This window comes from Vipera berus, assembly GCF_964194415.1.
Source record: "Vipera berus genome assembly, chromosome: 1".
Taxonomy (NCBI): Eukaryota; Metazoa; Chordata; class Lepidosauria; order Squamata; family Viperidae; genus Vipera; species Vipera berus.
This window is the reverse complement of record NC_138202.1, coordinates 336710722-336738702: the sequence shown is the minus strand read 5'-3', so window position 1 is coordinate 336738702 and position 27981 is coordinate 336710722. Positions and strand designations below refer to the sequence as shown.

General features: G+C 39.6%; 1 protein-coding gene across 1 annotated transcript; it reads left to right on the top strand.

Annotated features, from left to right (window-relative positions):
- Positions 1 to 7: 7 nt before the first annotated feature.
- On the top strand, positions 8 to 27924 carry RAB10 (RAB10, member RAS oncogene family). Its single transcript, XM_081313064.1, has 6 exons — positions 8 to 583; positions 16507 to 16567; positions 20660 to 20798; positions 24852 to 24941; positions 25702 to 25803; positions 27562 to 27924. Exons 1-6 carry the CDS (start codon positions 457 to 459, stop codon positions 27643 to 27645), a joined length of 603 nt encoding a protein of 200 aa, XP_081169190.1. The 5' UTR covers positions 8 to 456; the 3' UTR covers positions 27646 to 27924.
- The last annotated feature ends 57 nt before the right edge of the window (positions 27925 to 27981 follow it).

Here is a 27981-nt window from a genome sequence, read left to right as displayed (position 1 = left end):
CTTCCTCATCCCTTGCGTGAGCGTAACCCCGCCCCACCCGTTCACTGAGTCCCTCGGCCCGGGTGTTCGTGTGTACGGCCTGCTCCCTTCCGGAGCGTTGACTGGCTTAAGAAAACCGAGAAGCGCTCGCCTGAGGAGGGACCGAGGGGCATGAAGTCGAGCGCAGCCGCCATCGCCGTTCACCCGTGAGGAAGCTCTGCCGGGAGCCAAGTCATACAGCTGCTGCCTGCCCTGCCCGGCCCGGCCGCTGTCACCAAGGCAGCCATTTTGTGCCTCCCCTTCCCTCCCTCAGCTTGCCGCCGCCTCCTCCTCCTCCTCCTCCTTCGCCACCGCCGCGGAGCCCGGCCTTGTGCGTGTAGTACTGAGGGGTCTCGGAGGGTCCAAGGCGGCGGCGGCGGCGGCGCCTGTTGAGGCAGAGCCTGGCGAGGAAGTGGCGCGCGGCGCGGGGGGGCCCCCATGGCGAAGAAAACCTACGACCTGCTCTTCAAGCTGCTGCTGATCGGCGACTCGGGCGTTGGCAAGACTTGCGTGCTTTTCCGGTTCTCCGATGATGCTTTTAACACCACATTCATCTCCACCATCGGTGAGCGAGAGTTGGGAGTGCCAAGTATTGCGCCCGCGGCTTTTTTTTTTATGCTCTGCTTTCCCTCCAGAGAGCCTCTTTTGTGCCCTCCCAATATAGTATTTTTATTTTCTCCGCCATCTCGGCTTTCTCTAGTTTTTTTTTTCTTTTTCCTGTGGCAATGAAGGTGCGCCTGTAGGAATGTCGGTTCCATCTCCCTCTGAGAAATTCTTCCGATGCCGATAAGGGGAAAAAAAATGATGTGAGTTTTGGGCCACAATGCGTTGAGGTGGTTGGATTGAGGAAGTTATTTTATGATATAACCGCACCCCAAGTATCTTGTCTAGATATCCTTTGTTCCTGTTCTCTGTCTCATTATACTTTTCAGCTTTGAATGTAGGATAATCCTGCTTTTACCTAATATTTTTTAGAGTACAATCCATTCTGGAATAATCTTTATTTTTTTGGTAATGTAACTGCTGAATTGATGACTTTTCTTTTTTACTTCTACATTATGTTGATATTTTGCAATCTTTGCCTTCCATAAGAAAAAAAAGTGTTAGCTGTCATTCCAGCTGCACAATAAGCTGTTCTTATTCAAGTAACCCTTTCCTTTTGAAAAGGAAGGGCAATTTTTTTTAATACATCGACCTGTATGGCTAACTGTAATTCAGTGATCTGTAGCACCCTTTGGTCCTTTTGCTAACACCAGTAGTGCATACTCCATTTCTTTCATGTTAAGTGGAGTATGACTTTATACCACTGTATCTTACCAATGCCACATTCATTCCTGGGAGTGATCTCAACATCATCCAAGGTTTTCTATTTCTCCCACACCCCCTAGTGTTGATACTGCTTGTTCATACATATTAGTTTTCTTAAATATATATCCTTTGTGCTTGATTTCTTTGTTCATATTTGTTATATACTTTCAACTGCTATTCTATGTCCCAAATGGACATCTAGTTGATCCATGTATACAGATTAATGGTTGTTGCCCTACTGGCAGTTTCTGATGTTTGGAGGAAAGAAATTCCACTATGATGGAGGTGATTTTTGAAAATCTAAAAAGTGTGCAAAACAAGTTTTTGTTTTATTTCAGTGCTGGACTTAGATGGCTGTTTTTTGAGACTTTTAAAAGTTTTCATGGCTGTAAATAGATCATTGGTTTATAAAATACCCCTTTTTTTAATGTGACTTAGGCAGATTGTCTAACCATTATGTAAGATTAAATCATGAGTTTTGAATGAAAGCTGTATTCTCCAGCTTTACTATCTCTATTAATGCTGAGGATGCAGAAACCATTGGCCCTGTATACAGATACTTCAGATTCCTAAAAGGAATTGAATCAAACCTATTAAAATTATTCATTGTGTTTTGCTTTGCACACTTTAGTTTAGCAAAATATTCTAAAATCTCAAGTTACACGATAGGTTAGAGGTATCATTTGCTAGCCACTGCTGGAGTTTATCATAGTGCTGCTGGGGACTTTCAGCTGAATATGAAAGTAAACATTGTAGGACTATGCAGCACTTCCAAGTCAAAAGCAAAAAGGGGCTTCTGAGTTTTAGGGCATGAATATAGCATCTACCTGTGGCTCCTTAAAACAGCCATGCCTTCTTTCCCCTGCAGTTGCTCCATAGACCCAGAGTTACATTTATATAGAGTAGGTAAAATGCTATATACAGTAATACCTTTACCGATAATTATAAATGCTTCTTGAGCATCATCTTAGCTATTCTCCTCACTTCCAGGCTAGACATTAACATTGAAGAACAGTATGTGGAATGGCAAATAATCATATTTATTGGCAAATCATAGATTTCTTTTCTGAAAGATCTGACTGAGGAAAGTTTAACTTTTATTAGTGGCAGCAGTTAATGTTCATTTCCTCAAGTTTACATATAGTGAATGGATTGTTTGTTCTGTAAGGAAATCTATAGATTTAGGATGTTTTTCAAAGTTCTAAGGAGCAGCCATCTTAGAGTTGATCCACGTATTATGTACATTGATACATAGAACTATTGAAAATAATTACATCTTGATTATAATATGCATGTTCCAGTTAATTTAGATGTAAATTTAAATAATGTAATATGTAGTGGCTTTTGATTTATTACCAGAAGTTTTCACTGAAAAAAAAAATCCTTAAGGAGATGCATAAAAGTTGGCAGTGTTTAGAGTTAACATAGATACTTTTTACAACTGATTGCTGCTATACAGATAGAGAACTTTATTGTTTTAGATATTAAATTTAACCTCTAATATTTATCTTTCTAGTTTTGTCTAATTTAAACTTTAAATTCACTACTTATAGGTAGTCCTTGACTTAAAACCACATTTGGGACTGGAATTTCAATTGTAAGTTATTGCCACTGTAAGTCAAGGCACCTGATTTTTTATTTTTATTTTTACAATTTTTATAGTGAATCACATAGTCATTAGGCAAATTCATTTTGTTTGTTGGAAACTCACAAATTGCTGTCATGTGACTACAGGATGCTGCAGTCATTCATAAATGCAAGCTGGTTGTCAAGTGCCCCCAAATGTGGCTATGTTTTACGAGGCCTAGAAGGGCTTTGTAGACTATAATGCACCTTTTCCAAGACTGTCGTAACTTTAAATGAACAATCAGCCATAAGTTAAGAACTACCTTAGCACCCAAAGTTATGCTGGACCTCCCTATAACTACTTACGACTTGGTTTCAAAGCTCTGAGAGCCACACACACACTGTCCAGCAGTGACATGATTACATTTTGGGCACTTGGCAATCCACATTTACAGGCATTTGCAACATCCCAGGATCACATGACTGCAATTTATTTATTTTTATTTATTGCTGGAAATGCGTTTACTTTCAGTTTCAAGCAAAAAACTCTGGCTAAAATAGTGATTGCTACAAAAAAGATGGTAAAATGGAGAATGATCACATAGTGACCCACTTAATGACTGGCACAACTTACAACCATTGTAAGGGGTCAGTTATGGTCATAAGTCAAGATCTATCTGTAGGTGGTTATCAATTGCATACTGATCCCTCTTGCTCATTTAAAAACAAGCTTTGGAAAGCCTTTCCTTTTGATGGCATAAAAGGTTAATAATATCAGAATTATTTGCAAAAATTGAAATAGTTGTTTAAAAACATTTCATCACTTTCGCAGCATGATACAGATAGTCCTCAGTTAATGACCACTCATTCAGTGACCGTCTAAAGTTATGATGGCATTGAAAGAGTGGTGACTGCAGCTGGTTCTCAAACTCACATCTGTCCCAGAGCTCTTGTGTTCATGATCTTGACCAAGGGTCTTCAAACTTGGCCCTTTTATGACTTGTGGACTTCAACTCCCAGAATTCCTCAGCCAGGCACACACATGGCAGCAGTCACCCCAAACCCCACTGTACTCGCAATGTGTCTCCTCACCGCTCATGCACCTTAATAGTTTCACTGTCATCTGGCAGCAGTTACCCCATACTTATGCCACTCCTTCCCTGACACTTGTGCATCTTTTCCCACCTGACAGCAGCAGCCACTTACCTGTCTTCAGGCTTGTTTGTGAGCCACCTGGGACTTAAAACTTCCTGCCAGTCTTCCTGTTGGAAGCCAGCAGAATATTGCAAGGTGTTCACTTAACAACCCATCATCTTCTCTTAACAACGGCAAAATGTACTGCATGGATTGCTGTCACTAAACGATGTAGTTACTGACGTAGTGCTTTGTGACTACACCACTTAGGGATGGAAATTCCACTCCCAAATTGCCACTGTAACTTGAGGACTACTTGTAGTGTGATGCTAAGGATCTGTAATGTGTGTTCTTTGTAGCAGCACCTGCACTTTAGTATTTCCTCTGTCTAGCCCAGGAGTCCCCCAAATTCTTCAGCTCATCAGCTCAATTAAGTTTCAGATAGTTCATCAACCTCAAAACATAATAACAGAGACAATTCAAGGCTGCTCTCACTGGTGACTGACCACTCAAAACTGTCTTGCTTCTAACCACCTCATTTTCATGACTAGGGACTGGTGTGCAGCTTTACAGAGACCTCAAAAGATTAATTGAACTCCATCTATCATCTATTGTTTATCAACCACTTATTCATCCCTAGACATCTGTTGACTCTTTGAATAGTCTCATAAATGTGTGGCTATTGATACTGATGACTTTGGATGATGCTGATCTAGCCTCTACCTGACTATGTTTAAAGATCCCTTGAAACTTGGCTTTTCCACCAGGCCCTTCCAGAAGGCCAAAAGGGTGTGTGCACTTCTCACCTCCGTTGGTCAGATGTTCCACAGGGTTGAAGCCATAGGAGAAAAGGCTTATTTTCTTGATGCCACCCACCGGAATTCTTGGCAGATGGTGTTTGTAGTAGGCCTGTCCCAATGGCATAAGTGCAGTGAGTTAGTCCCTTTGAAGTGAGTCAGCTCCTCAGATACCCTGGACCCACGCCATATAGAACTTTGAAGGTAATATACAACACCTTGAATTGGACTTGGAAGGAACAGTACTGTTATATATGTGCCATCCTGGGGCCCCCAGAACTGCACGTTGCTGCATTTGCACTAGCTCTAGCTGGGCTTGTATATTAAATCCCGACCCATTATCAGCATTAAATCATCTTTCCTTCTGATGCTAATTAGTATATTTTTTGTTCTTATATCCAGATACTTTCAGACTTTACTATGTTTGAAAGCCCTTTAGCAAGTTTTAACAGACTCCTAATGTTTGTTTGTTTTTGATTGGGCAAATTTTAGGAGTTTGTAGTTCTCAAGACTTTCAGATGTATTAATTTGATACAATGGTTGACACTGCTTCAGGGTGACATTGGATCTTCAAAATTAAATTTCTGGCACACCATTTAGCTTGCCAATGTTTTGGGACAGTGTTATTTTTAGTTGTGGTCCTACTCCTGTTTGAAAAGTAAATGCTGAGAGGAGGCAGATGATTTCTGTATCTCAGCTAGGATTGCTATAAATATCTTCCAGTGCTAAAATACCTAAGTCATCATACGTTCCCTGGTAGGAGCAGAAAGTTGGCCTTCAAAAGCAAAATTGAGTATAATCAAGGATTCCCCATACTGTACTATATTATCAAATAAGACCTTGTATGTTGGAATCCAGAGAAGTTATTTTCTACCCATGTATCTTAGGTTATGATTTATTCCTGTTAAGGTTTGGGTATGGAAGTTTATTTTACATGCCCCAAGTAACATTTATTTAATACTTTTTAATGACAACTAATAGAGTTATGTTATATGTTTACAATGTAAATGGCCTGCTATTCAACGGTTATTTTAATTATGATATAAACTGGCTTGTTGGGTTTAGCTACCAAGGATTTTTCTCATTACTAATACAGTGTAATTGGTATATATGACTGGAGCTTCATTTTAGATTTAGTATGTAAGAAACCCTTTGCAAATAATATTAAGTATTTCACTTATAAGCTGCTGGCAGCAATTTTAAGAGAACTCCCCTCACCTACATTTATGAAGAAAACTAGGCTGAGAGTTGTGATAAATTGGATGTTAGCACAATCCACACAGTGTTCCCTGTATAAGACGGGCGGCCAATAAATTTTATAAATAAATAAATAAAATAGTGAAAAAGCAGTATCTCTTTCCTAACTTGCCTTGATTAGCAGAGCAGTTGACTGCAAATAACTATTCTGTTAACAGGATTACGTCAAGCTAAATATCAGTAAACTGGTGAGATTTGTAGTGCTAAACTGAAAATTCTGTGGTGCATAAATCATTATTTTAAACTTTAGACTTTGAACTACAGTATATGGAAAGGATTTTATGCATTTACATCTGCTAAATCTGAATAGTTGTTTTCCTGATAGCATTTTATTTGTTTCTTGTTAGTCAGTATTAATTTGAAGTGACTGTAGTCTAAATTTATTTGGGGAGGGTGGGCAGTTTGGACTAAATCATTGCGCTCCAAGTTTGAAGGTACTAGAGAAATGGTTTGTCCTAAAGCCATGGTTTTGACTCTCATGAAAAGGAGCACTGAGGAGAATATGTAGATCTGGAATACTGTATGCTGGAACTCATTCTGAATCACCTTTGTTAACTCTTTTCCGGACCAATATGCTTGATGGCCACAAACTTTAAAGTTTAGTTTTATTTTTGGATCAAATATGATCTTGGTTAAAGTCAAATAAAGAAAATATGCTTATGCAAACCCTTTCAGGTATAGGAGTTCAATAACTGAATTCACAAAGCGTTCTAACCATAATTTATCAAATAAACCACACTGGTTGGATCCACATATCGTGTGGTAAACAAAATGAAACAAATAACACAATATGTTAGAACAGGGGCAAGCAGTTTATAGATCTCATGCCCCACATTTGCAACCTGTAGAGCATGCCTAGATGTTGCTATGCTATGCTAGATGTTGGAATGTTGGAATGAGAATACATAATCATGCATGATATCACTGTGTGCTATGAAGGCTGCTGTGCCCAGATCATTTTGCTAGAATTTAATGGCAAGATAATAACACATTGACAATGAGGTATTTCTTGCTTTTTAATTAATAAATATGGAAGATGGCTACCCCCTATGGAAGTGCCTTGTCATCAACTTCTCATTCTTCCCTTAAAGTTCAAAAAAATAAAAGAGCATCTCCAGAGGAAAAAATGTTTTCTACTTGAATTTAGCAAGATTTGTGAACCTAGCAAGAAGGTGAGGCAAAAGAACAGTCCTGTACAAGTAGTCTTTGCTTAACAATCATTTATTTAGCAATTGTTCAAAGTCATGATGGCACTAAACAAATGATAGGCATAGCCAGTTCTCAAGATTGTGCCTGTTGTAATACACCTGCAGTCACTATCAAAATTTGGGTGATTGGCAGTCCACCCAAATTTATGATAATAATTTATGCTTCAACTTCCCCATCCTCCCATCTCCCCGCCTCCAAATCTCTGCCCTTTTGGCCTTATGAAGGGCCAACAGCTGCCTGAGCCCAACACACTTTGTGAGCAGTAGTAGGAAAAAAACCCCCAGTGATGCTCAGTTTGGGCCAGCAGGGGTGGATGGTAGTAGAATGCAAAGCAGCCAAAAGAGCTGAGTTGTTTTTTTTTTGGGGGGGGGGGTAGACTTGAAGCAGAGGCAAGCACAACAGGGTAGGCAAAACAGGAAGTTATCACCTAACAACTGAAACGGACATTGCTAAGTGAGTGAGCAGGGGGGTTGGACTAGAAGAACTCCAAGGCCCATTCCAAGTCTCTTATTCTGTTTTCCATAATGACTGCTTTGGTTAGCAGTAGCAATTCCAGTCCCAGTTAAGGTCATTAAGCAAGAAGTATTTGTACAGGAATATAATTCCACTATGATGTTTTACTTAACATTAAAAAAAGAACCAAGATCATGGCATCCGGCCCTCTCAATTCCTGGCAAATAGTTGGGGAAGAAATGGAGGTAGTGACAGATTTTATTTTCCTGGGCTCCAAGATCATTGCAGATGGGGACTGTAGCCAAGAAATTAAAAGACACTTGCTTCTCGGGAGGAAAGCCATGGCAAATCTAGACAGCACACTAAAAAGCAGAGACATCACTCTTGTCAACAAAAGTGCGTATAGTCAAGGCTATGGTCTTCCCAGTTGCAATGTATGGCAGTGAAAGTTGGACCATAAAAAAGGCTGAGCGCCAAAGAATTGAGGCCTTTGAACTATGGTGCTGGAGAAGACTCCTGCGAGTCCCTTGGACTGCAAGGCGATCAAACCGGTCAGTCCTAGAGGAGATCAACCCTGACTGCTCTTTAGAAGGTCAGATCCTGAAGCTAAAACTCAAATACTTTGGCCACCTAATGAGAAGAAAGGACTCACTGGAGAGGAGCCTAATGCTGGGAAAGATTGAGGGCAATAGAAGAAGGGGACGACAGAGAATGAGGTGGCTGGATGGAGTCACTGAAGCAGTAGGTGTGAGCCTAGATGGACTCCAGAAGATGGTAGAGGACAGGAAGGCCTGGAGGAACGTTGTCCATAGGGTTGCGATGGGTCGGACACGACTTCACAGCTAACAACAACAACAATGATGTTTTAAGTTATTTTATCTAGTTTCTTCAACTTAGAATGGATGTGAAGTAGTACTAGACTCCAGTTGAGATAGCAGCTATGGAGGCGGAAAAGGTTTAACCTGAAAGATGTATTGACCTCTTTGCAAGTAGTAAAATACTTGTTCAAACCTTGCCTTTTTTGTTTATATTGCTGCTGCATATAATGAACCTTTTTGAGATTTTTTCATTAGCCTCCTAAAATAGCTATCTCTTCTCTTTGCATATATCAGAATACAATAGAATTAATATTTTGTAGTAGTACAGTAATTCAGATAATTCCTTTAAACTTAAGCCACAGTTATGAAATTTTCAATTTCCATTTTGGAAATAAATGAACATTTAAATATTTACTGTATAAACAGTTGAACTTTGTTTTGGAAAGAACTAATCTGACTATATAGCAAAAGAGCTTAAATAAAATATAGTAACAAGCAGAATGTGAAGAATTAAAGAAAATTATGTAAATGAGAATCTTATGTAGATGAATGGGGAAAAGTGTTTTTGAAGAACCATAAGTAGGCTGGGTTCATATAATCCAGTATGCCCTGATTTTTTTTAATCAAGTTTGTTGAATTAAGTTACCTGATTTGTTAATACTAACCAGTGAATTGTGATTTAGAAATTCTCATAGTTTGTTTTGCACATGCCAAATAAGAACTTTTAAAAACTAGTTAATGACTTAATGAACTATGAGAAAATCTAACAATGTAATTTGTATTTTAAAGCTTATGTTTATTATAGCTCCAAGATCTTACTAAATTTTGATCTGTTTCACACAACACATTTAGTCATAATTTGGTTTGTTTTTTATTTAGTGTGTTGCTGAAACTAACCATTTGTGATTTAGTGTGAACTCTTAAGTATATCTTTCTGTTAATTCTAGTAGGAAGTCAGTTATTTGTGGAGTAAAGGTATTTTTATTCATTTAAATCTTGAGCGCATATTATAGGACTTCTGTTCTTCCTATTTGGCAATTAAAGTGCAAAAGGAGGGCAGATTAGTACCAACATTTTTAAGTTGGATAATCAATACTGGGGACAAGAAACAAAATATTTTATGTTCCCATTCTGAGTTGGCTATGGCTTTGGCAATATAGAGTTGGATTCATAGGATCTGAAACTCTTTCATGTGCCCTAGATATAAGCAACAGTGAAATTCAAAACCCTGGTAGAGGAGCCCTGGTGTCACAGTGGTTAAAATGCAGTATTGCAAGCTAACTCTGAAATTCTAGAATTTGATCCTGACGGGGATCAAGGTTGATTCAGCCTTCCATCCTCTTAGGTCGGTAAAATGAGGACCCAGATTGTTGGGGGCAATACGCTGACATTGTAAACTGCCCAGAGAGTGCTATAAAGGTATATAGGTAATCCTCGAGTTACGACAGTTCACTTAGTGACTGTTTGAAGTTATGTGATAATCCCCCCCAAGCATTTATGATGGTGTCCTGAAATTACAAATGTTGCAGCACCATGGCAGTCGTTCACCCTTCGAATGACAACAGAGGCACTGCAGCATTTACCCTGCCTATCTCCCCCTCCGCTCCCCACAGTTGCTTCCCCTTTCCCATCTAGCCACGCCGGACTCACTTGTGAAGATCTGTCTTCTCCCTTCCGTGATTTCTTTGAGAGTGCGACGTGCGTGGGCGAAAGCAGGGAGTTTCCACATTCATTATATGTGATTCACTCGAACGAATTGGCAAGCTCCATTAGTCCTCGTAACTCAAGGACTACCTGCATAAGTTTAAGTGCTATTGCTGGTCACCAGATGACAGTAAAGAGCTACTAAAAATGCATATATATTTTTTGTTATCTAGTAATCATCCAGATTTTTCCAAGCCAACTCTAATAGCCTTTGCCATAACATTCTTTGCAATTAGAACTACCATTTGTCCGAGGGAATTCTGATTGAAGGACTTGGATATAACCATTTCAATCGATGACCTTCTCCAGAGTAGAGCAGAGCAGGAGGAGATCATAACAGAAAATGTTAATTTTTCAGTCCATTAATGAGTTACTTTTAAAAATTTTAAGATCAACCTTCAAATTTGTATTGAATAAGCCTAAACATGATCTTGCAGACCTCCAGAAACATGAATGAACACTCCCTCCACTCTCTTACAGATTTACAGATTTTTCATTCTTCTGTCTGCCAAAATATTGCTGGTTTCTACTTGGTAGAATGAGCAAGGAGAAAAATCCTTCTCTACCTGGATGGAGCATTGAAATGCGGGGGGAAAAATCTGCATCAGTAACAAAAGTTAAAGCATCCTTGTAGCAAAAAGTACTATGGATTGTATTAGTTTGTGAGAGTGCACACAAACCAGTATATATTAAACATTTTAAGCTACCCATTTATTCACTGAAGCTTTCTGGGCAGTTTATAATGAAAGAAAATGATTCGATTTAAATAAAACCATATCAATAATATCAAATAAAATGTAGAAAGATAACACCATGCAGACTAAACAGCAGCAAGGCAGTCACTCAAACACTACTTTTTAAAAAAAATTAGAAGCCAGTTTAAAACCCTGGGAAAATAGAAGGTCTTCACCTGATGCCAAAATAACACTGAAGTGAGCTTCCATCACACTGGGGAGGGAATTCCATAAATAGGATGCTACCACAGAAAAAGCTAGCTCCCTTGTAGAGACCCATCTCACCACCTTTGGTGGGAGGACCTGAAGAATTAGATCTTAAGGTTTGGGTATGTGGCACGTATGTATCTATGTATGTGTGTATGTGTGTGTATCTATGTATATACATATTTTGTGTGTGTGTGTGTGTACATACACATATATACATTTATACAAATAGACATGTGTGTGTGTATATGGATATATAGATAGATACAGATTGATACATGTATTGTAGATAGATATAGATATAAGAGGTGTGTTTCTGTGTGTGTGAATTCATATAGGAAAATGTGGAAGTCCCAGGCAAACAAGCCCATGGGTGAGAGGTGCAAGCGTTGTGGAGTACAGGGCAGGTGGGTAAGCGAAAAGGCGGTGGGTGCAATTTGAACCCATCTACCAGTTTCCCCATTAACTTTGATTGTGGGAAGCTGGCAGGGAACATTGGGAACAGCTGGCATATTACATGGTACACTGCAACCATCATAAAATACAAGCTGGTTATCAAGCAACCAAATTGACCATGTGATTGCAGGAATGCTGGAATGGATGCAACTTTGAGGACCAGTCATGAGGCTCCCTCATTCAGTAGCATCATAATTGCTGAAGGGGTAGTTGTAACCTGAAGACTACCTGTGTGGGCTCGTACTCATGTTTGATCAGACACACTGAGTCTTCCTCTAGTAATGCTAGGCATTTATTCTGGCACTTCATATTGTATTTTTTCTGTTGTGTCTATTAGATTGTAAATCTGCAGTCTAGAATTGTTTTATCTTTTGGGGAAAATGTTAGCTGCTTTATTGATGTTACATACTGATATCTAAGATCAGAAATGAACTACATAATCCATTCTCCATGTTATGTCTGAAGCTAGGCTATTATGGTTAGGTCTGCTGTGTGATATAATAGAAACCAAAACCAAACTATATTATGTCTATATGTTACTTGCTCCATTGAGTGGCAGGATTTTATTGCTCAAGTTTATTTTATTGCTCAATTCAATTCTGAGTTTGTCAGCAAACTTCAAATGTTGGTAAATTTCTAACTAGAGATAAAGATTATCTTCGCTTGCTGCAACATCTTGACATAGCAATTTAATTTCTGATTTAGCATTTCCAAGCTGTAAGCATAAATGAGGAAACCTATTTTAAGAGGCAAAATCACAATTAAAATGTGCAACAAGTATAAACTTGTCTATACATTTGTTTGTTTAAACGCTGTCAGTTCATACTCAGTCTTTTAACTGAACTCACTATTAAAGAATGCCTCTCATTAATTTCCATCTTAGGATGCTGCTGTTTGCTGTTTAATCAGGCCTAGGTTTTATATTCTGCCTTCAAACATAGATAATTAGTATGCCTTTTTCAAATTTATTCTGATTCTATATTGGTGCAGCAGAGTTATATACCCTAATTAATTATATTAACTCTCTGAATCTCATATTGCTATTTTTCCATTAGACATAAAAATTAAATCTGCTTATTAAAAATAGTGGAGAATCTTTCAAAGTCCTTAGGCAAAATGAAACCTAAAATTAACATTTGATTTTCTCCCATTTTATACTTCCCCATTCTTTTTCCTTATTTTGCTTGATGACTCTTGATAATTGTCGCATCATGTTACTTTGCAAAACAGTCATAATCCTAGGCAATTATATCTATAATAAATCATTTTGTTTTTGAAATACAAATGTTTGTTGATTGAAATGAAGATATTTGAATTTATTGCATACACCAATCTACTCTGAAGCATCTACCTACCATATTATATTCTGTATAAGTGGTCACATGCTTCAGTATAACTTCTTGTTTAGTCCTGAGAATTAGTTTGTGTATCTATAATGGGCAGTTCCAAACATATCAGGTTATGAATTTGATATTTCTTTTTTTCCATAAAAAAGATATATATTTGGGACAACTGCAATTGAAAAGTGTTCTTATTAGTGAGAATCACAGATCTTAAATTCTGTTTTCTCTAATCAAAACAATTTAATTGCATTTAATAAGCAGTACTATCTAGTACAGAGGTCCCCAACCTTTTGGGCACCAGGGACTGGTTCCGTGGAGAGAGGTTTTTCCGTGGACCAGAGGGGGCGTGGTTTTGTGCGCTGCCTGCATCCCGTAGGATGCTTTGTTTATGCAGCCCGGTTGCTGGCATGCCACGGCCACTGGTCCACAGACCGGGAATTGGGGACCCCTGATCTAGTACATTTTACCAATGTAGTTGTAATCCAGAGTATTGGATTTCTAGAATATTGTCAGGGCAACTTTCAGTGTTACTAAGTGTTAGGAATAAATTCCAAGTAATTGATAATTTGATTTAATATTGATATAGTTTTAGAAATTTAAAATACCAATGTTTACTTTGTTACTTACCTTCCCAAAGTTTTTCCTGATGTGTTGTAATGTAAATTGAAAATTACTGTACACTACTTCTGCCAGATAATTATATCAATTACAAAAAAACAAAAACTGAAACTGCAAGAAATAACTTTTACTTACGGTACTCAACTTCAGATTATTTCTCAGATCATGCAAAGAGTGGAAGGTGACTGATATACATAATGAACTTTGGACTTGGTGACTAAAGCAATACAAAATTTTGGCATTGATTGCTTATGTTGGCTTGCATTTGTCCTATAAATCCCACATTTTGGTGAGAGGGCAGAACTTGAACGTTGCAACAAAATGTTAAAAACTTTTGTAAAACCTTTGGCATAGATTTTTGAAGAATGTAGCAGCATTAGTGTTTTGAGGTGTTTCATCTGGTCCCCACACTGAAATGCCGATACTACCTTTATTTTGAGGTACAAACTTCAAACTAAGTATTACAGAACAGAAATATAATAGGCTTTGACTGGAAATCACATTTGGAGATTCATGATTCTGAAATATCATCCTAGATATTACAAAGAGGTGTTGCAAATAAATCCCAAAGATAATTTCCAGTCAAACCTGTTCCATTGTTTTGAATTAGTTTTGCATCAACCCTAAATTTAATACACCCCCCCCAAGTAAAGATGACACAGACATTTAAGTTTTCCTAATGCTAGTTGATACTTCCCATTTTCAACTTTTTTTCTAATGCCGTGGGATGAGACTTTCAGTTTCAATTTGAAAATAATTCACAAACTAAACCTGATAATATAAACATTTATTAAATATATCATAATCTTTCCAAAATAGCAAAATTATTTTGGTTTTAACAGTTTGAGTTAGCCTAAGCTAACTAATCATCTCATATTAATATAAGTCATGAATGGACAGTTCCCAAACTGCATTTGGCCTAGCTAGCACCCTAAATCATACCATTAAAATTGTTTTATTGCATTTTTTTTGTTTTGTTACAAAAGAGCATGGAAATAAGAGCAGCAGAAATTGAGGAGAAAAAAATGACCTGGCTTCCACACTTAATCTTTCCCAGCCCCTCAAACAATCCAGAATCTCACAATTTGGCCACGAGATATATGTAGCAGATAAATTATTTTTCCTCTAGTAAATATAACCATTTATATTTTTATACGTATTCAGTAATTTTATCAATGCTTGCAAATCAGCATGAACATATTTTTTTAAAAAAAATTAATAGGATTGTGCATTGGAGCTGGGTTCAGTCAGTGTAAATTATATTATGCTTTTTCAAATCCAATGACTATTTGTGATAGTTAATTTCTGCTACATGGTCTATGTTTATTTATTTATTTATTTTAATTTTTATACCGCCCTTCTCCCGAAGGACTCAGGGCGGTGTACAGGGCCATTGTTGATGAAATGTATGGGGAATTCTTAAGAGGCATTTTTAGTCCAGAGAAAAAAAACAGTTCTGAAAAAAGGAAAAATTAGACAATAATATAAACATCAGTTAAAATTACTTGTTCACTTTTCATTCCCTGCTTCCTACTCTACATTTTGTTTGGAAAATATAATGCAGTTTAAAATGAGAATACTTAAAATGGAATGCCATAGGGAGGGGGTTCATTCCAGAGGAATAAGAGACAACTGTGTCTGGATATTTCATGTGAGAGGAAAACAGTGAAGACAGTCCCTCTCTACAGAGTATATTACAGATGCAGATAGTAGAATCCTCAGTCTTGCAAGATTTTGTCAATAGGTGTTAAACAATAAAGTCAATTTGAAAGAATCCCTACGTGTCATTCTTGGTTAGGGGCTTGAAAACATGGTGGCATAACATTAAAACAGAACATGGCACTGTAACATTAATGCTTCATGTTTAATGTATAACCAATCTGTATTTAAACAAAAAAGAATCGGATATCAGAGATTCACACCCTTCCCCTACAACCTTTCTTTCTTTCTTTCTTTCTTTCTTTCTTTCTTTCTTTCTTTCTTTCTTTCTTTCCTTCCTTCCTTCCTTCCTTCCTTCCTTCCTTCCTTCCTTCCTTCCTTCCTTCCTTCCTTCCTTCCTTCCTCCTCCTCCTCCTCCTCCTCCTCCTCCATATTGCTAGTGCTAAAACTAAGGTTAAAATCATGTCAGATAGGGTGTCATTCAGAAGAATTGAATTGAACTTTATTTGGCCAACTGTGATTCAGCATACAAGGAAATTGTCTCTGGTACAGAAGCACTCAGTGTACATGAAAAGCAACAGAATAATAATAATACCAGTAAAAAGGAGGAGTAAACAAGATAAGGATAAATAATAATATTACAATCACACTAAAAGGGTAAAGGCTTCCCTGTCAGTTGTGTCTGAATCTAGGGCATGGTGCTCATCTCCATTGCATAACTAATTACATGTATATGTAGTATTTAGAAATATATTCTACATACATGAATTGTCCTGAAAACCTTTGGGAACTACTTTTTTGTTTTTGGGGGGATACTAGTATTACATGTAATTTCGTACAAAGCTGAAGCTGTAGTGTCTTGGTACCTAAAGTAATACAAGTAGGTAAATATAATCAAATGCTTTTTATTTATTTTTTTATTTTCCTACCTTATATGATGTCCTAATTACAACTGATTGTCAGAAGCTTATAAATCTGAATGCACTGTTGGGATTAAAAACATGAATAACAGAAGAGTAACTATAATGAAATGCACAAAGAAGCAGCCCAAATACAGTCCTCCTGCGGCAGGGAACAAATTCAAAATAATATTTTCTATGGAGTTCTTTGATGGAATATTTATGCTTATACTTCTCAGATATACTGTATTTGTGTGTGTTCTTTTCTTTGTGTGGATATTTTCATGCTGCTTTGTTGATTTACTTGTTTCATTTTTATTTTATAGGGATAGATTTCAAGATAAAAACAGTTGAATTGCAAGGAAAGAAGATAAAGCTACAGATATGGTAAGTGACTAATAAAACTTTCTGACATTCGGAAATACTTCCTGTGATTTTTATTAGCTATTTTTATTTATTTATTAGATTTGTGTGCTGCCCATCTTGTCTAGAGGCAATAATTTTAGGACCAAAGCAGATATGGAGTGCACATTTAATATGCTTCTCCTTTTAGTCTTGAGAATGGCCTTATCTCAGAATCTCTTTGGATGGAAAGCTCCATTCTCCTCAGGCATGTCAAACTGCCGGCCCATAGGCCAGATGCGTCATGCCAAAACCGCACCTACCCCATTGCCTGCAATGGGGAAAAAGTTCCAATACGTTGCACGATGTCACGTGACATCGCGGGTTTAACATGCCTGCTCTAGATGAAAAGTTCCAAGAAATGGGTAAAGAGGTTCATACTTTGCAATGAACTATGGTGTGCTTTGTTGGTGTCAGCTTAACATGTTTTCATTGTAGTAGTTGTAAACGCTGGTAGTTAATGACTTAGACTGTTGCATGAATTCAGCTAATGAGCCATTAAACAATTGCTTACAGTGAACTCTTTCTTTAACTTTAGAGAAGTATGTGCAAAGGGGAAAAAGGTTATTCCACCTGATATTACTTATTCAAGGATCTTACTTTTCTTTAAATGTAAATTGTATTTTATTTCTCTTAAAAATTTTAATATACAAAGTATCTTAGGGAACGGTTGCTGGAATTGGGTATGTGTAGTTTAACGAAGAGAAGAGTGAGGGGTGACATGATAGCAGTGTTCCAATATCTCAGGGGCTGCCACAAAGAAGAGGGAGTCAAGCTATTCTCCAAAGCACCTGAAAGCAGGACAAGAAGCAACGGATGGAAACTAGTCAAGGAGAGAAGCAACCTAGAACTAAGGAGAAACTTCCTGACAGTTAGAACAATTAACCAGTGGAACAACCTGCCTCCAGAGGTGGTGAATGCTCCAACACTGGAGGTTTTTAAGAAGAGACTGGACAGCCATTTGCCTGAAATGGTATAAGGTTTCCTGCCTGAGCAAGGGGTTGGACTAGATGACCTCCAAGGTCCCTTCCAACTTTATTATTATTATCATTATCATTATTACCATTATTATTGTCATCGGTGGGCAAACGTACAAAATCAGCAGGGGTTCTCTTGAATACAGTAACTGTAAGTCCAATGAATTGTACTTGCTTATTTATTTATTTACTTATTATTATTTTTTTGCTGTCCATCTCACCTCAGGCCAATTCTTATAAAAGAAACATTAAATTTGATATATGGAACAAAATGTTAAGAGAGCACTGACATTTATTTTTAAATAATCACAAAGACATACTTCCAATAACTCTGGAAGATCGTTATTGTAAATTAATCATCTTGCTCTTTCTTCATTAAAATTAATGGCCAGCACAATTTTTTAGAATAGAATAGAGCTGGAAGGGACCTTGGAGGTCTTCTAGTCCAGCTCCCTGCTCAAGCAGGAGAACCATTAGATATTTAGATATATATGATATCTAAACTAGCTAGAGAGAGTAAGCGAATATGATGTCACTTCATTCCTTTTTAAAAAGGGAAAACATTCCTTGGAACTGAAGAAAACCTTTCTAGATAGTTTTCAAGATAGTTCACTTCAGTTCAAGAAAGACTACTTTGTATTTCAGAGAATAGCAATAATTTTGCATTTATAGAATCTTATTGCTATCAGTATAAGAGTATTGCATTTATAAAATTATCTTCCCTGTAAAACCATTTTCCTGGGTACCATGAGGTACTCAAGCTTAAGTTTGCTATTTTGCCTTTGTTGTTTTATTCATACAGTTCCAATATTCCATAATTATTATATGAATGTGTTGGTTGTCTTAAAATTTCAAGGACTTGAGCCTCTGAGTTATCCATAGGTCGTGCATTTTATTTAGAGAAAATGTGAATATAGTATCTCATGTTTTCCCATTTTTCCAGCCAGTTGTTTTAGAGGAGAATATATTCTTTTTACCTAAGCTGTACATAAAAGTCCATCTTTCTGTTCTAGAAGAAGTCAAGGTAAAACTGAATCAAAATAGCACTTAGACTTGTATACCGCTCCATAGTTAACAGCATTCTCTGAGCAGTTTACAGTGTCAGCATATTGCCCTCAACAATCTGGGTCCTCATTTTACTGACCTCAGATGGAAGGCTAAGTCAAATTTCAGCCGATCAGGATCAAACTCCTGGCTAGGGCTCCTTTTTAACAAGTTGAAAATTAAATTCATTGAAGTTTAATGGCTTAGTCCACTTCTACAGTTCCATAGAATATCCTAGATAAGCAGATGGTATGCAGTGTGTTTTTTTTTATTGAAAAGTTTTACAATACATTTTATTTTTAACAAAACAAAACCCCTCCCCACCCCCTCCCCTCTTCCCAACCCTCCCCAACACCTCCCTCCCTCCCCCTCCCCCCTCCCCGACTTCCCAGAGCTAAATACAAGGTATAACAGTAAAAACAATCATAATCTACCATATGCAAACAACAATAACTATTAAATCTGTCGCACTTTAACTCTTATAAAATAACTACAAGCAATATAAATATCACATCAATACTTATTCAAATGCTAAGTAAAACTTTTTAGACTCATATTTATTCTGGATGTAATCAATCCATTTTTTCCACTCCACAATATATCTCAGTGTGTTGTATATGTGAACGACAAAGGACAGTGAAATGAATTGCAACTGGGAGAATGCTGCCATCTGAGCAAATTCTAATCCTGATTTTCCATAGCTTTCTTATAAGCATACCAACCATTTCTCAATAAATTATTGATCAGAATGTCTGGCATTTTCTGTTGTAAGAATGAGGCGCAAATGGTAATATTAGGCTGTAACAAGAATTGATACGTGCCAATTGATACATACCCTTGGTTGCTGTAATCATTTCTGAATCTACCGGTATTTCTTCAAATATTGATCTCCATTTGAGAATTAAATAAGCCACTTAAATGTACAGCCAGTCATTTCTTCCAATTTTCTCTTGTTTTTATAATGAATCATGAAATTTTTTGTAAAACTTGACAAAGTAATTGCTTTATATGAATGTACCTTAATTTAAATCTAGATCTCTCTTAGTCCTGAACAAAATGAATTGTGAACCACATTATAGCAGGAAAGGCAAAATCAAATCCATCTGAATTTAAACTGGAACAAAATTGAAAAAATGTGTTATATTAACCTCTCCTGTCTAGGAGCCCAGGATATTCTGCAGTTTTACAAACCATATAAACTAGATTACAAATCAAGGAGCTCAACAAATTGCATTAAGGAATAGATTAGAAAAAAAATCTGTATTTGTATGAGGAGATATAGCTCATAAAGTATTTTCCCAAATTGTAAAGTTATTTTTAAAAAAAATTATACAAGGAGATTGGAATATATTACGGTAAGTGGGAAAAATTGTTATTGCAGCAATTACTGCATCAGTTGTACAAAGTACAGGTAAGACAATTGAGCCCAAAATTTAAATTTTGGGTGAGAGAATTGTTAAGTAAATTTTACCCCATTTTGTGACCTTTCTTGCCACAGTTGTTAACTGAATCACTGTGATTGTAAAATTAGTAAAATCTTTGTTTGATTTGATTGTCGCGGAGAGTTAAGTGAATTTGGCTTCCTCATTAACTTTGCTTCTCAAAAGGTACCACATGACCCCAGGACACGGCAATTGTCATAAATACATCCTAGTCGCCAGGCACCTAAATTTTGATCATATGACCATGAGGATGCTGCAACAGTCGTAAATGTGAAAAATGGTCATAAGTCACTTTTTCAGGGCCATTGTAATTTTGAGTGGTCACTAAATGAATGGTTGTAAGTCAAGGATTACCTGTAATTGTCTGAGAAATCAAAAACTAATGAAGGCTTTACGGATCATTTTCCCCACCTCCACCTAACCCTGAAGTCAAATAGTTCCATTCCTCAGAAGTCCCTCAAGACCTAGTTACATCACCAGGCCTGGAGGTCCCAAAGAACCAGAGACATTTTTTTAGATGGCTCCACTGTGGTTGATATATTCATTTTCTCCCCTACCAATACTTTTCACCCATTTTGTTAGACTCTTCAGTGTTTCATTGCTTTCCTTTACAGGGACACAGCAGGACAAGAGCGATTCCACACCATCACCACCTCCTACTACAGAGGTGCCATGGGAATCATGCTAGTGTATGATATCACCAATGCCAAAAGCTTTGAAAACATCAGCAAATGGCTTAGAAACATAGATGAGGTAAGCAGTTTACTGCGGGTTAGTGCAAAAATAATGCTTGCAAAGAGATTAAATACCTTTTGATTCTTGACTTTTCATCTTTTTGAAAAAAATGTGTTCAGATGGATGTCTGCTTATTACAGAAGAATTGGAAAGAGTTTGACACTATATATGATCCCAGGGGATTTAAATGCCGTCTATCTAAAATTTGAGCATTTATACAGAATGTGTCAGCATTTTGTTGTTGCTTTTTATAGACTTTAAATATATCAGAATTAATTAATAACACAACTATTTTCCTCATAGCTAGTATTATATTAGTAATCTGCATATTTAAATTTGCAGCTTGGACTTTCACAGATTTTGCATCATAAATCAAACATGATGGGCCAAGACTTGAGCAGTTTTTGTAGACTAAGACTTAGTAATCACAATTAATAGTCAACAAAAGTGCGTATAGTCAAGGCTATGGTCTTCCCAGTTGCAATGTATGGCAGTGAAAGCTGGACCATAAGAAAGGCTGAGCGCCAAAGAATTGAAGCCTTTGAACTATGGTGCTGGAGAAGACTCCTGCGAGTCCCTTGGACTGCAAGGCGATCAAACCGGTCAGTCCTAGAGGAGATCAACCCTGACTGCTCTTTAGAAGGCCAGATCCTGAAGCTAAAACTCAAATACTTTGGCCACCTAATGAGAAGGAAGGACTCACTGGAGAAGAGCCTAATGCTGGGAAAGATTGAGGGCAATAGAAGAAGGGGACGACAGAGAATGAGGTGGCTGGATGGAGTCACTGAAGCAGTAGGCGTGAGCCTAGATGGACTCCAGAAGATGGTAGAGGACAGGAAGGCCTGGAGGAACATTGTCCATAGGGTCGCGATGGGTCGGACACGACTTCGCAACTAACAACAACAACAAACCATTAAAGAGGAGGCTGATAGGACTATTTTTTGAACTATGTTTTGGTAGGATAAATGTAGTTCATTTATAATAAACTGAGTAAACTATCTAGACCAGGGGTCTTCAAACTTCGCCCTTTTATGACTTGTGGACTTCAACTCCCAGAATTCCTCAGCCAGCAAGGAATTCTGGGAGCTAAAGTCCACAAGTCATAAAAGGGTCAAGTTTGAAGACCCCTGATCTAGACAAAATATTAGTACATCTTTTAGCCTGATGTAGATGCAGTTTACAATGTCCCATCCAATCACCTCCAAACCACACTGCTCCTTTAACTTAATTCTCAAGAATTGGTTTATAAACATTCATATTTTGTGCTTTGATTATATGTAAGCATTGCTATTGAACATAATTCTTCATACAGTTTTCCCAGTTCATATTTATTACATCATAGATTTCACCAATTCTAAATACCGTATATACTTGAGTATAAGCCGAATTTTTCAGCCCACTTTTTGGGCTGAAAAATTCCACTTCGGCTTATACTCCAGTCAACAAAAAAACTTACCGAGGACTTGTGCGCGGCCGAGGCTTTGGTGCTTCCGGGATCGCGCGCACCTCTCCCAAGCCACCGCCGTCCGAGACCTGCCGAAGTTTGGGGAGGTTTGGGGAGGTGCGCGCGCACCTCCCCAAACCTCCCCAAACGTCAGCAGGTCTCCGTTCCTCCGCGCCCTGCTTGCCTGCTTCTTTCCGCAGCGGAAAGAAGCAGGCAGGCAGGGCGCGGAGGAACGGAGACCTGCCGACGTTTGGGGAGGTTTGGGCGCCTCCCCAAACCTCCCCAGGTCTCCGTTCCTCCGCGCAGACCTGCCGACGTTTGGGGAGGTTTGGGCGCCTCCCCAAACCTCCCCAGGTCTCCGTTCCTCCTGCCGACGTTTGGGGAGGTTTGGGCGCCTCCCCAAACCTCCCCAGGTCTCCGTTCCTCCGCGCAGACCTGCCGACGTTTGGGGAGGTTTGGGCGCCTCCCCAAACCTCCCCAGGTCTCCGTTCCTCCTGCCGACGTTTGGGGAGGTTTGGGCGCCTCCCCAGGTCTCCGTTCCTCCGCGCAGACCTGCCGACGTTTGGGGAGGTTTGGGCGCCTCCCCAAACCTCCCCAGGTCTCCGTTCCTCCTGCCGACGTTTGGGGAGGTTTGGGCGCCTCCCCAAACCTCCCCAGGTCTCCGTTCCTCCGCGCAGACCTGCCGACGTTTGGGGAGGTTTGGGCGCCTCCCCAAACCTCCCCAGGTCTCCGTTCCTCCTGCCGACGTTTGGGGAGGTTTGGGCGCCTCCCCAAACCTCCCCAGGTCTCCGTTCCTCCTGCCGACGTTTGGGGAGGTTTGGGCGCCTCCCCAAACCTCCCCAGGTCTCCGTTCCTCCGCGCAGACCTGCCGACGTTTGGGGAGGCGCCCAAACCTCCCCAAACGTCGGCAGGTCTCCGTTCCTCCTGCCGACGTTTGGGGAGGTTTGGGCGCCTCCCCAAACGTCGGCAGGTCTCCGTTCCTCCGCGCAGACCTGCCGACGTTTGGGGAGGTTTGGGCGCCTCCCCAAACCTCCCCAAACGTCGCGCAGACCTGCCGACGTTTGGGGAGGCGCCCAAACCTCCCCAAATGTCGGCAGGTCTGCGCGGAGGAACGGAGACCTGGGGAGGTTTGGGGAGGCGCCCAAACCTCCCCAAACGTCGGCAGGAGGAACGGAGACCTGCCGACGTTTGGGGAGGCGCCCAAACCTCCCCAAACGTCGGCAGGTCTGCGCGGAGGAACGGAGACCTGGGGAGGTTTGGGGAGGCGCCCAAACCTCCCCAAACGTCGGCAGGTCTGCGCGGAGGAACGGAGACCTGGGGAGATTTGGGGAGGTGCCCAAACCTCCCCAAACGTCGGCAGGAGGAACGGAGACCTGCCGACGTTTGGGGAGGTTTGGGGAGGCGCCCAAACCTCCCCAAACGTCGGCAGGAGGAACGGAGACCTGGGGAGGTTTGGGGAGGCGCCCAAACCTCCCCAAACGTCGGCAGGTCTGCGCGGAGGAACGGAGACCTGGGGAGGTTTGGGGAGGCGCCCAAACCTCCCCAAACGTCGGCAGGAGGAACGGAGACCTGGGGAGGTTTGGGGAGGCGCCCAAACCTCCCCAAACGTCGGCAGGAGGAACGGAGACCTGCCGACGTTTGGGGAGGTTTGGGGAGGCGCCCAAACCTCCCCAAACGTCGGCAGGTCTGCGCGGAGGAACGGAGACCTGCCGACGTTTGGGGAGGTTTGGGGAGGTGCGCGCGCACCTCCCCAAACCTCCCCAAACTTTGGCAGGTCTCCGGACGGCGGCGGCTTGGGAGAGGTGCGCGCGATCCTGGAAGCACCGAAGCCTCGGCCGCGCGCAAGTCCTCGGTAAGCTCCGGGCGGTCACTTGCTTCGCGTCTCCTGAGGGAAGGGGGGGCGACTGGAGCGGGCGTGTTTCCTCGCCTGCTGGGCGCCGCGATTTGCCCGGGGAACGTGCGGGCCCCGAATGGCAGCGTGGAGCGAGGAAGCGGACAGCCAGGGCTTCCCCGAGAGCCGCGGCCACACAGGGTATTCCTGTGTATTCAGGCTTGCAAAATGGCGGATCGAGCCTCTGCTGGCGGCAGAGGCTTGCAGAGCGCGGATCCAGCCTCCGCCGGCGGCGGAGGCTTGCAGAGCGCGGATCCAGCCTCCGCCGGCGGCGGAGGCTTGCAGAACGGCGGATCGGCTTATACTCGAGTCAACAACTTTTCCCAGTTTTTGGGGGTGAAATTGGGGGTCTCGGCTTATACTCGAGTCGGCTTATACTCAAGTATATACGTTATGTTTTGGACTATACAGGATCATAGTGAAATTGTCCCAATAAAAGAGTACAATCTGAACCACATCAATCTTGGCAAAGTATTATATAACCTTGTGTTGCATTTGGAGAATAACTTGAGTGTATATTATTATATTTTTTTATAATTGACTACCATTATTTCCTAATTTTGATCTGTGGTAGACTTAATTACCTATTTTACTTAAATAACAACCATCCAAGCCCCAAAAATGAAAGGGAAGGGGGTTGTAAATTTAACTCATGCCCTCTGAGCTTAACTTTCATAACGTGGTTAATAGAATGCTGTACAGAAATATAAAATATCATTCTTTGATTGCACCCTAGCATGCTAACGAAGATGTGGAGAGAATGCTTTTAGGAAACAAATGTGATATGGATGACAAAAGAGTGGTACCTAAAGGAAAAGGTGAACAGGTGCGTACCACATCAGCAATTTTCTGCATTGGTAGTGTAGATAATAGAGGAAAGTAAGTCTTACGTTTCCTTTAGGCCAATGGTCGGCATTCTTTTGGTGGCTAAAAGATATATTTGGTGTGTTTAGTGAGGCTGAACCCTGCCAGATTAATGGGATCATATTATATGTTTTGATAAGGCTGGGAATAGAGTTGATTGTAAATGTGCTTATCTTAAAGTTAACATCATTTTATGTATTTCCTGGTTTATAAGAAACTGCTGTATTTTTTTAGCAATCAACGGTCTGAATGTTTTAAAACTTCTAATTGATAAAAAAAATGTCACAATGTGGAATACTTTGTAGTCCTGGTATTAGAAATCTGCATTTATTGCTGGAGGGTTTCCCTCAATTTGGAATGTTGGGTTGATTTTTAAAGTTGTTCTGTATAAATTTTACAATTGACTGGGTAAAAGTCTATTTTCTCAGTTTCTGAGATCTTTAAATTCCTGTGAGAACATAATCTATTATTTAACTAGAATTTTAAATTATACATATATGAATTATGCTTTGTAAAATGTTTTTAAAAGATATATACTTTGGGACAGACTTAGAAATCGTTCTGCTAATCTTGCAAATCATCTTTTAATGTGTTTGGATTAGGATTTTTTTTAAGTGTCCTTTTTACAGTATGTTTGAGTAGGTTCACACTTGCTGATGTGTAGCATTTTCCAGAAGCATTTGTAATGAGCCTAACAGTGTTCTTTTTCCCTTTTGCCCTAGATTGCAAGGGAGCATGGTATTAGGTTTTTCGAAACTAGTGCAAAAGCAAATATAAACATTGAGAAGGCATTCCTCACATTAGCAGAAGACATTCTTCGAAAGGTAACTGCAATCTTTAGCAGAAAATGGGTGGCAGGAACATTAAATACTGAATATGGTTTGAGATCCTGACTTAATAGTAGTAGTCTTGCCCATAGCTGCTATGCACACAAGAATGTCATTGGTAAAGCATGAAGAGCAAGGGCAACCATGTCTGCATTCTGGGAAGAGTTTGAGCCCATAACACTAGAACAAATGACCAAGTCGTTGGGTCTGTGAGTTTTGCCATCTACAAAACAGTTTGTGAACCCTTTGCAATTCTGAATGTTTCTGCATAAATAGGATCTGATTATCCCCACAGGTCCTAAAACTAGATAAAGAGACCCTAATTAAACAAATAAGTCAAAAACATACTTGTTCATTTATTTATTAAGATGCAGACATTATTTTTCATAAAATCTTTCAGATAGCGTGTTGGATGGACTCAAGAAAGTTGTCTGTTGGATATGAAGCTGTTTTTAGGGGGCACCAGGAGTTTCTGTGTTGGTTTTACCCTTTTTGTTTTGTTGCTGTTTGTAAACCATCAGGGTTATAATACACAGGGGTAGCTATATTAAAATTTATTTCATGTTAATTAACAATTTATATAATTCCCCATCTCATGAATGGTGACTCTGGGCAGTGTACACATAATGACAAAAAACTAAAATACATTAAAAAAAACCAGAGTCTAACACTGAAGGACTGTACATTTGATTATACAGCCACTTTGTAGGTTCACCATGGGATGCCCTTCCAAGGTTGACAAAAGAATCAAGTTTTAAGGGCTTTCAAGAAGGCCAACAGAGATGGGGCTAACTCACCTCAGAAGGAATAATGTTCTTGATGGCAGTAGCAACAGCATCAAAGTCACGTGTCTGGTGGAGCTCAGTAGACAGCACCCGTAGCATACCCACCCACCCCGTTAAAATAAGTAAATGTAATTGGGAAGAGACAGTTCCTCAAATAATCTGGTATGATCTACATAAATAAATGGGAGACACTATTCCACCAATGTAGACTAACTTCAAGGTTGGGGTAATTACAAACCAGTCCAAAGAAACGGCATTTTCCTAAGTCCCGTGAAAATTAGGGTATAGCTGAATAGTATAAGAATAGAATAACAGAGTTGGAAGGGACCTTGGAGATCACCTAGTCCAACCCCCTGCTTAGGCAGGAAACCCTATACCATTTCAGACAAACGATTGTCCAATCTCTTCTTTAAAACTTCCAGTGTTGGAGCATTCACAACTTCTGGAGGGAAGTAGTAATTATTTCAGTAAAGTTATCTTTGTCTGGGTTTATGCAACTAAAAAGTTGCATTTCTGTTAATTTTTGTGCTTGACTATTACAGGTAGTCCTCGACTTACGACCACAATTGAGCCCAATTTTTCTGTTGTTAAGTGAGACATTTGTTAAATGTCTTTTGCCCCATTTTATGACTTTTCTTGCCACAGTTTTTAAGTGAATCACTGCAGTTGATAAGTTAGTAACCCAGTTGTTAAGTGAATCTGGCTTCCCCCTTGACTTTGCTTGTCAAAAGGTTGCAAAAGGTGATCATTTGATTCTGTGGATGCTACAAAGGTTGTAACTGTGTGAAAAGACCATAGGTTACTTTTTTCCAGTGCCATTGTAACTTCGAATGGCCACTAAATGAACTGTTGTAAGTCGAGGACTACCTGTACTAATTGTGTATTCAGCTTTGTTGCTCTACTGAACAGTGAGTATGGCTCCTGTAATTGTGAAATTTGGCTTAACTCTCACATCGCTTCTTTGTTACAGACCCCTGTAAAAGAGCCCAACAGTGAAAATGTAGATATCAGCAGTGGAAGTGGTGTGACAGGCTGGAAGACCAAGTGCTGCTGAATGTTCCTCTCACCAAGCACCACCCATCACCCCTCCTCCTCTTCTTGCTGTGGAATAAACCACTTTGCCCATTTTTAACCTTAAATATTTTTCTCCTCATCTTAACATGGCTCCACCTTTTCCTTTGTTCTTCTGTTAGGGAGAGCTCACTGACTATAATTTTCTTGAAACAAACTGTATTAAAATCATGTCTGATGTTATTTTTAATGTACCAGCTGAACTCAATGCCACACTCTGGTTGTATTATAGCCCAGTCTTAACATTAAAACGTAGAGCGACCATTTCAGCTCCAGTCTGCAAACTGTACAAGAACAAAACCTAGCATTAACAATTTTA

Coding starts and splice junctions, on each gene's coding strand:
- RAB10 (XM_081313064.1), top strand. CDS start 457: ATGGCGAAGAAAACCTACGACCTGCTCTTCAAGCTGCTGCTGATCGGC. Junction 16,568..20,659: donor AAGATAAAGCTACAGATATG/GTAAGTGACTAA, acceptor TTTCCTTTACAG/GGACACAGCAGGACAAGAGC. Junction 20,799..24,851: donor GGCTTAGAAACATAGATGAG/GTAAGCAGTTTA, acceptor ATTGCACCCTAG/CATGCTAACGAAGATGTGGA.